Source organism: Entelurus aequoreus, linkage group LG07 (assembly GCF_033978785.1).
Source record: "Entelurus aequoreus isolate RoL-2023_Sb linkage group LG07, RoL_Eaeq_v1.1, whole genome shotgun sequence".
NCBI classification, from domain to species: Eukaryota; Metazoa; Chordata; class Actinopteri; order Syngnathiformes; family Syngnathidae; genus Entelurus; species Entelurus aequoreus.
The window spans coordinates 31,360,072-31,374,650 of NC_084737.1; the positions used below are offsets into that span (position 1 = coordinate 31,360,072).

At 44.1% G+C, this 14,579-nt stretch overlaps 1 protein-coding gene across 1 annotated transcript in view; it reads right to left on the minus strand.

The window, feature by feature from the left end:
* Nucleotides 1-922, minus strand: part of LOC133653669 (protein Wnt-2b-A) — a 63,774-nt gene extending 62,852 nt beyond the window's left edge. The window contains exon 1 of the mRNA XM_062053206.1: nt 393-922. Coding sequence (XP_061909190.1) covers nt 393-568 — 176 coding nt within the window. The 5' untranslated portion in view covers nt 569-922. The remainder of the gene's footprint in view (nt 1-392) is intronic.
* Between the last annotated feature and the right edge of the window lie 13,657 nt (nt 923-14,579).

Sequence of the window (14,579 nt, forward strand, 5' to 3'; positions counted from 1 at the left end):
GTTTTAGCCTCTTTAATTTTCAAAACGTATCCAACTATATTTTGATTGATGTTTGATGTATTTGTTTTGTAATTTTGAAGTGTTTCAGCTGAAAGAAGAAAAATAAAAAAAAATCTAATTTCCAATAAGCAACTAGTTAATTATGTTGTTAAAGTATGTTTTACGCACGTACATACTGCACTATAGGTGTTCATAATATTAACCCAAATATATAGGGCATCACCAAGGTGCAGTGACGTCCCAACCCCAACAATAGAATATTCTCCTTTGAAACGGTGACTGATGAAAACAAACTTTGTATATAGCTTTGATTTCTTTCAAATCCTATACATTCTTTCATGCTTCTTTTTATGGGTCAGCCAGACAAGTTTGAGTGATTAATGGAGACTCACCACCATGAAGAATCCACTCGTGGGGTGACCAGCAGCAACAACAAAACACTCACACAATAAATCCTCGAACCAGCGCTGTGGCTCTGACGTGACTTGGATGAATCTCCCCGGGATCCACGACTGTGAACCCGGGCTGCGGGGCGTGCACCCAGAATCCCGCCTAAAGCCAACATCATTGTTCTCTTCTACCGCACAAAATGCTTCAAGTTAAGAAAAACGCTTTAAAGTACGCGTGGTGCGACGGAAGCTCAGAGGGAGAAAATGCAGGAGTTGTTATCCAGCGTGCGGCTCCATGTTGCGCGCACTGACGGCTGCCGAGAGCGCGTCTTGGCTGCCATGAGCGCGCAAGACTTCAGCCACACCTGAGCGCGCCGCACCTGCGGGTGACGGCTTTTTTTTTTCTTATCTGGGTTCTGCTCGAAGGCAAATAAATAAGATCCGAATGGGAAGTAAGAGTTTTTTTTTTTTTTTTTTTTTTTAAAGATGTGAAGGAGCCCTGTTGGGATTCTGTCGCTCCTGTGCTGGAATTGATGCTTAGACCCAAACAGTCCTTTATCAGTGTGGCGCACACACTGACACGGGAGGGAGGGAGAGGGGGGGAAGAGGGAGGGGAGGTGGAGAAGGAGGGCACCCTGCTGACGCCCATTGGAGGTTATGGGGTTTGACGAGGAGGGAGATATTGAAGAGGAGTGTGTGTGCGCTTGTGTGTGTTTTTGGCCCAGTAATGGCCCAGTAAAACCACCCAGTACAAGGCAATAAATTTCATTTTCCTTTCCACTGGGTTTTAATAGCTAATATAGGGCACATCTGATATTACTAAAGAGAATATACTGTATGTGTTGTCAGTTTAGTAGTTGTAGTTGTTACGTGTGTACAGGGGAGGAAGACGGCACAGACAGCAGGGACGTCGTTTAGCTCTATATTTATTTATATATGCACACAATATATATAAATACGAAATGCCATCCATCCATCCATCTATCCAGCTTCTTTTGCTTATCCGAGGTCGGGTCGCGGGGGCAGCAGCCTAAGCAGGGAAGCCCAGACTTCCCCCTCCCAGTCACTTCGTCCAGCTCCTCGGGGGAACCCGAGGCGTTCCCAACGTGTCCTGGGTCTTCCCCGTGGCCTCCTAGCGGTCGGACGTGCCCTGAACACCTCCCAAGGGATCCTGACCAGATGCCCGAACAATCTCATCTGGCTCCTCTCAATGTGGAGGAGCAGCGGCTTTACTTTGAGCTCCTCCCCGATGGCAGGGCTTCTCACCCTATCTCTATTGGAGAGCCCTGCCACCCGGCGGAGGAAACTCATTCCTGCCGCTCGTACCCGTGACCTTGTCCTTTCGGTCATAATTCAAAACTCATGACCATAGGTGAGGATGGGAACATAGATTGACCGTTAAATTGAGAACTTTGCTTTCCGGTTTAGCTCCTCCTTAACCACAACAGATCGATACAGCGTCCGCATTACTGAAGACGCCCCCCCCCCCCCCCCCCATCCGCCTGTCGAGCTCACAATCCACTCTTCCCTCACGAAATGAAGTGGGTAAATAATCCAAGCTATGTATGTGTGCGACTATGTGTGGAAATTAACTGTTGAGTGTTACCGGTGGCGAAAGACCAAGAAGGGGAAGGCAGGCTCGAAGCTCCAGAGAACAGGCAGGTAGTTGGGGGCAATAGTGAGGCGTCAAGTGTCCGTGTCCAGGCGGGAGGTCGAGATCCAAGAGGTGCAGCCAGAGAACCAGAGGGGAACACGGGGAGACGAGACACACATCTCGTAACCAGGGGATGGAGGAATGCTGCTGGAAGACACGACACAGGGCAACGCACAATGAACACGGAGGAGGAGAAAACACAGAGAGAGAGAGAGGATAGAGCGGTTTACCGCACGGGAACAGGTTGCTATGTTCTGGCCCGGAACGCAGGTTTGCGCTGGCTTAAGAAGGCAGGAAGCTCATCAGCGACAGGTGTGTTGAGTGCTGATTGAGCCGATTGAATGCAGCCGCCTGCTGCAGCCGGAATGGCGCGCGCCTGGCGTGCTCTTGGAGGTGCGCCCAGCGCAGCGTACAGATGAATGCACACTGGGGTGCGCCCGGGCCGTGACAGTAGTAGTAATAATATGTTGTTCTTCATTCTGCTCACATGGCAAGACAAGTCATATTTTCCATTTGCCTTCATTTCAAAGTCAGAAATGCGATAGTCTCGAGAAACGATACATGCAATTACCCAGCAGGCACAAGACATTAAAACAACAGTGGGATCTTGTTAAATTAGGTCCTGACGATGAGCATCTCAAACCGGTTTTCAAGGCTCAGGGCAGATGGTAGATCCGGTGTGTGGCGTCGTGTGGGAGAGCGGTTTGCTGATGTCAACGTTGTGAATCAGGTGGCCCATGGTGGAGGTGGGGTTATGGTATGGGCAGGCGTATGTTATGGACAACGAACGCAAGTGCATTTTTTGGATGGTATTTTGAATGCACTGGGATACCGTGACAAGATCTTGAGGCCCATTGTTGTGCCACTCACCCGAAACCATCTCCTCATGTTGCAGCATGACAATGCACGGCCCCATGTTGCAATTCCTGGGAGCTGAAAACATCCCAGATCTTGCATGGCCAGCATACTCACTGGACATGTCACCCATTGAGCATGTTTGGGATGCTGTGGATCGGCAATAAAGCACACATGTCCAATAATCATGCTGTTTAATTAGCATCTCGATATGCCACACTTGTGAGATGGGATGGATTATCTTGCCGAAGAAGTGCTCACTAACACAGATTTAGACAGATTTGTGAACGATATTTGAGAGGAATAGGTTTTCTTGTACATAGTAAAAATTTTAGATCCATGAGTTCAACTCATTAAAAATAGGAGCGAAAACAAAAGTGTTGCGTTTATATTTTTGTTCAGTATATATGGTCGTCTACCTCTGGATTGTTGTAAGTTTCGATCCTCAGTTCTCCTGTGACCATGTTGAAATATCCTTTGGAAAGATAGTGACCACTTAAGTTGTTGTCACCAGTTGGTGATGAGGTAACAGTGTCAAAGCACTTTGAGTATCTTTAATTACGACAGAAAAGTGCAAGACAAGTGAAAGCTCAACATAAGAATCTTTCTAAAGGTCGACCCATTGTGCAAAAAAAAACAACTTTTAATTGATGTTCTAGCAGTATTATGTGTCCCCAGAGCCTGTTTATGTGCACCAAGTATGAGGGAAATATATCATCTCCCTCACTTGTTTGCTCCACTTTTGAGAGAAGAGGTATTTATGATGTCATAAAACGAAAAACCTCCTTTCTCTTGGACATGATTCCGCCTCTGACCCGCTCCTAGGTCGATGAAACCAGCCTGTATATACTTATACCACTTAAGGGGCCGTTTTGGATTAAAGATCAGGCTTAGCTTCACATCTTGAAATAAACCCTGGAGCTATATCAACTATCTCTCTGTCACCAACAGATGTGTAAACTGCCGGTTGATTTTTATATTTTTCTACCTACCTTGAACCTTTTGCAACGTAGCATTGTGTTGGGCAACACATTGTTATGGGATGTCTGAGACATTGTTGAAAAATAGTGGGGTGTTTAAGTGATGCATGTACCTTCAATGCATAGCCCAGCTGATAGTCAAAAACTTGGGCAATGAATGGAGCCACATCGTCCAGTGGAATAGCCCCATTTTATAAATATGAACCATATGTGTACTAGTCATGTAACTGAGACTACATGCACACATGTAGCTTACCTTTTGTCGTTGTATGTGATTAAGACTTCCACACAGTTGAACCACAAACAAGCAAACAAATGAGGAAATCCATGTTGGAATTGATACTGTTAGAATGATCTTATCTTCTTGGTGTATTTCAATTGAAAGCTTGAGAAAATGGCTATAATCTCCTTTCACATTTGCATTTTGTTTTAGAATTTAGCAAAGTCTGAATGACAAACACTCTTCCATCACTCTTGGCGGCAGACGCATGCACATGGGAGGTAAGTTCTCCAAAGTGCACCTTAGCTGACAATTTTCTGTTAAATGAAAAGGCAACACATGCCTGAGTGACGCTCACTCTTCAATAATAAGACTTTCAAAGGCCTTCAGGTCAGTTTGGCTATCATTTCAGAGGAAAACACTGGGTGACGAAATGAAGTAAAGGTCAGCATTACAGTGCTGGACTAATCACATGTACTGTGTTGACATTGCGATTTTGTCGGCCCATAACATGTATTATTTTATTTTATTTTTTAAAACAATGCTTAAAAAAAATAGAAAAAGAGACAAAAAATATAGATGTTGATATTAATAATAACAAATATAATAGCAATCCTAGCCCTTATTTACCATATTTTCCGAACCATAGGGCGCACCGGATTATAAAGCGCACTGCCAATGAGCTGGTCTATTCAGGTCTATTTTCATACAAAAGTCGCACTGGATTTTAAGGCGCTTTAATGGGGTCATATTATGATTTTTTTGTTCTGTATTAGAAATGGCAACAGCACAGGATGAGAAGAAGGAGTTTATTGACTACGGCGCGGATTACAATGGCGGACGCGGGCAAATTATCGGAAACCACGCATATCTCAAATACACATCAGAGACCAAAAGGTTAAAAAAAGTTCCCAAATAAAACGCCAGATAATATGTCTCCTAATAAGTGCCATTTTGGGGTCCTCGTACGCACACCATAATAATACCCATATGTAGAAGCACAGTACGTCTGACTACAGTAGCCGTAATGCTCCGCGTTTTATCAAGCAGTGCAGCTTTGTAGCTTACCAAAGATGTACTAAAACATTTTGGCAGATTTTTGAGCGCCATATGCAGTGTTTTGAAAATTACTTTAAAAAAATTACTAATTATAGTTACTTGTTACTTTACCATGACCCAGATTTCCCTCGCCCGGACGCGGGTCACCGGGGCCCCCCTCTGGAGCCAGGCCCGGAGGTGGGGCACGATGGCGAGCGCCTGGTGGCCGGGCCTGTCCCCATGGGGCCCGGCCGGGCACAGCCCGAAGAGGCAACGTGGGTTCCCCCTCCAATGGGCTCACCACCCATAGCAGGAGTCATAGAGGTCGGGTGCGATGTGAGCTGGGCGGCAGCCGAAGGCAGGGCACTTGGCGGTCCGATCCTCGGCTACAGAAGCTAGCTCTTGGGACGTGGAACGTCACCTTGCTGGGGGGGAAGGAGCCTGAGCTAGTGCGCGAGGTGGAGAAGTTCCGACTAGACATAGTCGGACTCACTTCGACGCACAGCAAGGGCTCTGGAACCAGTTCTCTCGAGAGGGGCTGGACTCTCTTCTACTCTGGCGTTGCCGGCAGTGAGAGGCGATGGGCTGGGGTGGCAATTCTTGTTGCCCCCCGGCTCAGAGCCTGCATGTTGGAGTTCAACCCGGTGGACGAGAGAGTAGCTTCCCTCCGCCTTCGGGTGGGGGAACGGGTCCTGACTGTGGTTTGCGCTTACGCGCTAAACCGCAGCTCAGAGTACCCACCCTTTTTGGATTCACTCGAGGGAGTACTTGAGAGTGCTCCCCCGGGTGATTCCCTCGTTCTACTGGGGGACTTCAATGCTCATGTTGGCAGCGACAGTGAAACCTGGAGAGGCGTGATTGGGAAGAATGGCTGCCCGGATCTGAACCCGAGCGGTGTTTTCTTATTGGACTTTTGTGCCCGTCACAGATTGTCCATAACAAACACCATGTTCAAACATAAGGGTGTCCATATGTGCACTTGGCACCAGGACACCCTAGGCCGCAGTTCCATGATCGACTTTGTAGTTGTGTCGTCGGATTTGCGGCCTCATGTTTTGGACACTCGGGTGAAGAGAGGGGCGGAGCTTTCTACCGATCACCACCTGGTGGTGAGTTGGCTGCGATGGTGGGGGAGGATGCCGGACAGACCTGGCAGGCCCAAACGCATTGTGAGGGTTTGCTGGGAACGTCTGGCAGAATCTCCTGTCAGAGAGAGTTTCAATTCCCACCTCCGGAAGAACTTTGAACATGTCACGAGGGAGGTGCTGGACATTGAGTCCGAATGGACCATGTTCCGCACCTCTATTGTCGAGGCGGATGATTGGAGCTGTGGCCGCAAGGTAGTTGGTGCCTGTCGTGGCGGTAATCCTAGAACCCGTTGGTGGACACCGGCGGTGAGGGATGCCGTCAAGCTGAAGAAGGAGTCCTATCGGGTTCTTTTGGCTCATAGGACTCCTGAGGCAGCGGACAGGTACCGACAGGCCAAGCGGTGTGCGGCTTCGGCGGTCGCGGAGGCAAAAACTCTGACATGGGAGGAGTTCGGGGAAGCCATGGAAAACGACTTCCGGACGGCTTCGAAGCCATTCTGGACCACCATCCGCCGCCTCAGGAAGGGGAAGCAGTGCACTATCAACACCGTGTATGGTGAGGATGGTGTTCTGCTGACCTCGACTGCGGATGTTGTGGATCGGTGGAGGGAATACTTCGAAGACCTCCTCAATCCCACCAACACGTCTTCCTATGAGGAAGTAGTGCCTGGGGAATCTGTAGTGGGCTCTCCTATTTCTGGGGCTGAGGTTGCTGAGGTAGTTAAAAAGCTCCTCGGTGGCAAGGCCCCGGGGGTGGATGAGACCCGCCCAGAGTTCCTTAAGGCTCTGGATGCTGTGGGGCTGTCTTGGTTGACAAGACTCTGCAGCATCGCGTGGACATCGGGGGCGGTACCTCTGGATTGGCAGACCGGGGTGGTGGTTCCTCTCTTTAAGAAGGAGAACCGGAGGGTGTGTTCTAACTATCGTGGGATCACACTCCTCAGCCTTCCCGGTAAGGTCTATTCAGGTGTGCTGGAGAGGAGGCTACGCCGGATAGTCGAACCTCGGATTCAGGAGGAACAGTGTGGTTTTCATCCTGGTCGTGGAACTGTGGACCAGCTCTATACTCTCGGCAGGGTCCTTGAGGGTGCATGGGAGTTTGCCCAACCAGTCTACATGTGTTTTGTGGACTTGGAGAAGGCATTTGACCGTGTCCCTCGGGAAGTCCTGTGGGGAGTGCTCAGAGAGTATGGGGTATCGGACTGTCTGATTGTGGCGGTCCGCTCCCTGTATGATCAGTGCCAGAGTTTGGTCCGCATTGCCGGCAGTAAGTCGGACACGTTTCCAGTGAGAGTTGGACTCCGCCAAGGCTGCCCTTTGTCACCGATTCTGTTCATAACTTTTATGGACATAATTTCTAGGCGCAGTCAAGGCGTTGAGGGGATCTGGTTTGGTGGCTGCAGGATTAGGTCTCTGCTTTTTGCAGATGATGTGGTCCTGATGGCTTCATCTGGCCAGGATCTTCAGTTCTCGCTGGATCGGTTCGCAGCTGAGTGTGAAGCGACTGGGATGAGAATCAGCACCTCTAAGCCCGAATCCATGGTTCTCGCCCGGAAAAGGGTGGAGTGCCATCTCCGGGTTGCGGAGGAGACCCTGCCCCAAGTGGAGGAGTTCAAGTACCTCGGAGTCTTGTTCACAAGTGAGGGAAGAGTGGATCGTTAGATCGACAGGCGGATCGGTGCGGCGTCTTCAGTAATGCGGACGCTGTATCGATCCGTTGTGGTGAAGAAGGAGCTGAGCCGGAAGGCAAAGCTCTCAATTTACCGGTCGATCTACGTTCCCATCCTCACCTATGGTCATGAGCTTTGGGTTATGACCGAAAGGACAAGATCACGGGTACAAGCGGCCGAAATGAGTTTCCTCCGCCGGGTGGCGGGGCTCTCCCTTAGAGATAGGGTGAGAAGCTCTGCCATCCGGGGGGAGCTCAAAGTAAAGCCGCTGCTCCTCCACATCGAGAGGAGCCAGATGAGGTGGTTCGGGCATCTGGTCAGGATGCCACCCGAACGCCTCCCTAGGGAGGTGTTTAGGGCACGTCCGACCGGTAGGAGGCCACGGGGAAGACCCAGGACACGTTGGGAAGACTATGTCTCCCGGCTGGCCTGGGAACGCCTCAGGATCCCCCGGGAGGAGCTGGACGAAGTGGCTGGGGAGAGGGAAGTCTGGGCTTCCCTGCTTAAGCTGCTGCCCCCGCGACCCGACCTCGGATAAGCGGAAGAAGATGGATGGATGGATGGGTTACTTTACCAAAAAAGTAATTGAATTACTAACGGAATTACTCTTTAATAAATGTAATTAGTTACTAGTAAAAGTAATTTATACATTACTTAAAAAAAAAAAACGTAAAATATCTGGCATATGCATTTGAGAGATGTTTAATATAAGAGCGCAATGTGCGGAGGCTGTGATTTTAAAAGGCGGGGCCTGTTGCCTAGTGACGTGTCACCTCATCGACGGTTTCAACTGAGCTGTGTTTTTTAGCTTTAGCAGTTAGCAGCGCACTTTATCGGCTTTGACGCCAGCTCTTTTGAATCTTTATACCGCATTGTGTTACCTAAAAAAAATATAAAGAGATTGAATGTGCTTTGATGGCTGTCATATCTTCTTGTCAACAAATGGAATGTACAGTTATGTTCATAATAATAGCAGTGTGTTTAAAAAGGTGAGTAAACCTCAAAATTATTCAAATAAATTGTATTTTAATGAACACAAAGGCATTGGGGAGACTGCACATTCTATTTCAAAGCCAGAAAATTCGAAAAAAGTAATTTAATTTGACAATATTTTACAGAAAGTCAAGAAATATAAAACAAAAAAAAAATAGCAGTGTTGACATCTTTCTTTACAAAACTCAAATGTACTGTATAAACTAAGAAAGGCTTGCAGATTCAACTTTCCTTAGAATTATTAACTACAATTTAGTTGCATAACCACAGTTTCTGATAACTGCTTCACATCTGTGGCACATGGAGTCGACCAACTTCTGGCACCGGTCAACAGGTATTGCAGCCCAGGAAACCTATACTACGTTCCACAATTCCTCTGCATTTTTGGGTTTTGCCTCATGAACAGCATTTTTTTATGTCAGCCCACAAGTTTTCAATAGGATTAAGGTCCGGGGATTGTGCTGGCCACTCCATTACTTGAATTCTGTTTGTCTGGAACCATGATTTTGCTCGCTTGCTGGTGTGTTTGGGGTCATTGTCTTGTTGAAACAACCATTTCAAGGGCATTTCCTCTTCAGCATTCGGCAACATGACTTCTTCCAGTATTCTGATGTACTCAAACTGATCCATGATCCCTGGTATGAGATGAATAGGACCAACACCATAGTACAAGAAACATCCCCATATCATGATTAGGATAAGGTTAATTTGCTAGCACCACCATGCTTCACCGTCTTCACTGTGTACTGGGGCTTGAATTCAGAGTTTGCAGGATGTCTGACAAACTGTCTGTGGCCCTTACACCCAAAAAGAACAATCTTACTCTCATCAGTCCACAAAATATTACGCTTTTTTTTTAGGCCAGTCAATGTGTGCTTTGGCAAATTGTAACCGTTTCAGCACGTCTTTTTTTTTAGCAATTGGACTTTGCGGGGGCTTCTTGCTGGTAGCTTGGCTTCACATAGACGTGGTGTGATTGTTACAGTACTCACAGGCCATCTTAGATCTTCTTTGATCCTCCTGGAGCTGATCATTGGCTGAGCCTTTGCCATTTTGGTTATTCTCCCATCCATTCCAATAGTCGTTTTTTCTTTTTCTTCCTCGCCTTTTTGGTTTTGGCTGCCATTTTAAAGCGTTTGATATAATTTTAGCTGAACAGACTATCATTTTCTCCACTTCTTTATAGGTTTTCCCTTGAATCCTTGATAACACAAGCTGTATATATATATATATATATTGTATATATATACGTATATATATGGGACAAGCGGTAGAAAATGGATGGATGGATATATATATCTATATATATATATACAGTATATATAATTGTGATGAGTAAATGAAACCACAGTGAGTCTGTGGCACACTTAGTAGCTGTATTGACACTGCTCTACTCTGTTAGTGTTTCATAATTATCATCCGCTATCTGTGGAATAAACAGGTTAATTTGAAATGAATAGTTAACCAATATCATGTTGTGTTTTTTAACAAATAGTTGTGCAGAGAGGAATATGATTTTGCTCAATGAGCCAAATAGTAAACAGACAAAGAAGAACATGTAGTTTATTTGGCGCAGTAAGATCAAAATGATCCCACACTTTGGAATGTTTTCTCTTTCTTAGTTTCATTCAGATCGATCATGGAGACAAAAACTGACTTTATTCAGTATAAGCTGTCACTTATGAGTCAAAATAAGGTTCCTGATAAACACAGTTTGGTGCTTCGCAGTCAAATGACACAGAAGCTGTATCGGTCACATGAATTTTTCTGAAAGTGGCACTTATCGAGGGACGCAGTATCACTCCTTGTGTTTCAAAAGGCATTAATGCTTCAGTATTGTTCCACTCATCACGAATATTTGATGTGTTTTTAGCCTTTTTTTCCCCAGATTTCTTTATAAAGTAGAAAAGTATCTGAAATAACCCCAGCCCGCTTTTACTTTTTAGTATGCTGCCCTTGTTGGATGATGTTTGGACACCCATTGTCTAAGCGCTAATTCCTAAAATAGAAGTTACAGAATAGAAAGGTGGTGGTGCTACTAACTTTGGCACTGGACGAATGACCCAGAAAGGTGCCATTCCATCCCATGGGATTATTTAAGCAAGGGTTGTCCTCAGTCAGGCAGCCCGGAGATGATCTCAGAGTGTATTCTGGTCCATTGGCACCTGTAGCGATACCAGCAAAGGACTGACTCACACATGTTAATAATACAAATACAACATTTAATTTATAGATAGCTTATCAGGGTATTAAATAGACATGAGTCAAAACTAAAATCCAGACATTTCAATCTTAACAGGACCAAATATTGGGGGACCTCCAGAGATATTAATGGACAAGGATTTGTCCCTTTCAGATGGTTCTGACCTATGTGGACAGAATCAACGTTACTATCTTTATTGAGGCTTTACAGAGACCCAGCTGTTGCAAATGACCAGAGCTTGTCCCAAGCCCAGATAAATGCACTGAAAATGGCATCTTGTGTACAAACTTAGGTAAATACAAATCAAGCCATTGGTTCCTTGTGTCTCTGACAGGAAAAGAGATAAGCAAAAAAATGCTATGCAGGTGTACAGAATGAAAGTGAAGATGAGTGTAAATGAGAATGAGTTGACAATGATACATTATACATGTTTCTATTTTAGAGATGTAGCTATTAACGTTTTGTACATGAATGGGAAAAAAAAAACGCAGGAAAAGTTTCAGAGGCTTCCATGCACTCCATGACCAAATACTGCAGTAAAATGACCAAAATCGAAAACTTTTTTGATTATTAAAAACATATGCAACCTGCAATTTCGTGAAAAAATGCAGAGCGGACAGATGGCCTCATTGTCACCCCATTAAAAATAGATAAGCATTCAAAATAAGTATATTGTTTCACTTAAAGTTAAAGTTAAAGTACCAATGATTGTCACACACACGCTAGGTGTGGTGAAATTTGTCCTCTGCATTTGACCCATCCCCTTGTTCACCCCCTGGGAGGTGAGGGGAGCAGTGAACAGCAGCGGTGCCGCGCCCGGGAATAATTTTAGGTGATTTAACCCCCAATTCCAACCCTTGATGCTGAGTGCCAAGCAGGGAGGTAATGGGTCCCATTTTTATAGTCTTTGGTATGACTCGGCCGGGGTTTGAACTCACAACCTACCGATCTCAGGGCAGACACTCTAACCCAGGGGTGTCAAACTCATTTTAGATCTGGGGCCACATGGAGAAAAATCTACTCCCAAGTGGGCCGGAATGGTAAAATCACGGCACGATAACTTAAAAATAAAGACAACTTCAGATTGTTTTCTTGTTTAAAAATAGAACAAGCACATTCTGAAAATGTGCAAATCATAATGTTGTTGTTGTTTTTTTTACACTTACATGTTGCGGTTAATAGTATTCTATCTTTATTTGTCGTTATTTATACTTTCTGAATAAATTATGTGATAATGTTCATCAGTCAACTCATTGGTGTTAATTTGCAATCTATGAAGATAAAAAAAATAGTATCAAAATCCAATTACAGGATGTTATTCATGTAGTTTGCTCATTTTCCTCCAATGATGTACTAACATCATGTGGTTTATTTTTTTCGTACATATGTAGCATCATCTACAAATTTACAAATAATTGCTATTGCGACATCTAGTGGTACACATTTAGAAAAGCAGTTTTTTTCATTCAAAAATTTCGGCTCATTTTTATACTTAGCAAACTCATCCCGCGGGCCGGATAAAACCTGTCCGCGGGCCTGATCCGGCCCTCGGGCCGTACGTTTGACACCCCTGCTCTAACCACTAGGCCACATGTTGATGTTACAGTCCACTTGCATTGTGACCAACCAGATTCAGCAGAAGGAGCTGAATCTAAAATATTGCAGTGAAAATGTTCAGGTCAGGATTGTTCTACTAATAAGTCAGATGTGTTTGGGATTCTTTAGCGTTCGTGGACATTTTGCCCAGTTACCCAGTGTAATATGTGTTGCATCTTGTGGGAATAAATCACACATTATAACACAACTACACAAAAGTCAAGGCACTCTCTTCTTCAATTAACATGCTTTTGATATTTAGGACGTAACTTAATGAATCTTTACTTAACAATTTTGTGTCCTCCTGATGAAGGCCGGATGCCTGAAATGTGTTGAGGTTGAGTAAAGGTTCATTAAGATATTTCATAAATATTGAAGTTATTTTAACCGAAAAATATGTTTTTTTTTGCTTTATTGTTGTTTTGTTGATTTTGTGTCCCAATTTAAAAGAGCACCTCTTTTTTGGTGACTTTGTTGATGATCTTTGCTCTTTTTGGAGGTCCTAGCAGTGTTATTCTGTAACCATTTATTGTTATTACAAATATTGTTGGTAATTAATAATGGTCCAATACAGAACAGACATTGGATTCCTTTTTTTGGTGTTTCATCATTATTTGGATCTTAACTGATTATTAATTGGTAATACATTCACATACACATTTAAAAAAAGGCTTTTTTTAATAAAATACAGTATAAGATACAACAGGGGTCTCAAACTAGTTACCGTAATTTCCGGACTATAAGCCGCACCTCACTATAAGCCGCACCAGCTAAATTTAGGGGAAAATACAGATTGCTCCATATATAAGCCGCACCCGACTATAAGCCGCAGGGTTTTGATGTGTTATTACCGTAGTATATAGGGGTTCCTGCTACCACGGAGGGGATTGTCGGGACAGAGATGACTGTTTGGGAACGCAAAGCGTCCCATTTATTAACAATAAATCTTTCAATCATTCAATCAAACTTTCACAACTTTGACATGGCGAACAGCATTCGTGCAGAGTACAAATAATACAGCGGTGCAAAGTAATACAAAGTGCTCGCCTGTACGTTATCAAAATAACCAGCCTACCGGTATATGAAAAGTCAGTCTTTAATCATTGTGTCATCGTCTTCCTCCTGCGTACTAAAACCACCGAAATCCTCTTCGTCGGTGTCGGAGAAGAACAGGCCGTAAATAAGCCGCACCCTTGTATAAGCCGCAGGGACCAGAACGAGGGGAAAAAGTAGCGGCTTATAGTCCGAAAATTACGGTAGTTAGTTCATTAGTTAGTTAGTTTCAGTTTATTTCCAACATGCAAATACAATGTAATGCCTGACATATTTCCAGTTGTTTCATTACAGCATGTCTGAAAAGGAGTAGTTAGAAGCAGAGCTTATTTAATCCTACTGTTTTTCATATCATAGCAGTTTTATCCCATTTCTTTGTTCTCTGTAACATAATAAATAATAAATGAATAAATAAAATAATAAATAAATGAGTAATAAATAAATATGCCATAACTAAGTAAACAAATACTAAAATACGTAAATAAATATTAGACATGTAAACATACACAATAATTAAAGTTTTCATAATTAAATAGTGAAGTAATTCATGGAGAGGACATAATGAGTTTGAGTTTGAGTTTGAGTTTGAGTTTATTTCAAGCATGCAAGCATACAACATGATACATCACAATTTCCAGTTTCTCTTTTCAACATGTTCGAAAAGGAGTAGGAAGAAGCAGAGCTTATTTAATCCTACCCCTTTCCTTTACATAGAAGTTGCTAAAACTTTGTTCACTTCCTGTTCACAATTTATTCACAATAAACTCCATAAGTAATCACAATAAAAATAAATAAATAAATAATAGTAATAATTTAATAATAATACTTGGTGAAGTAAGT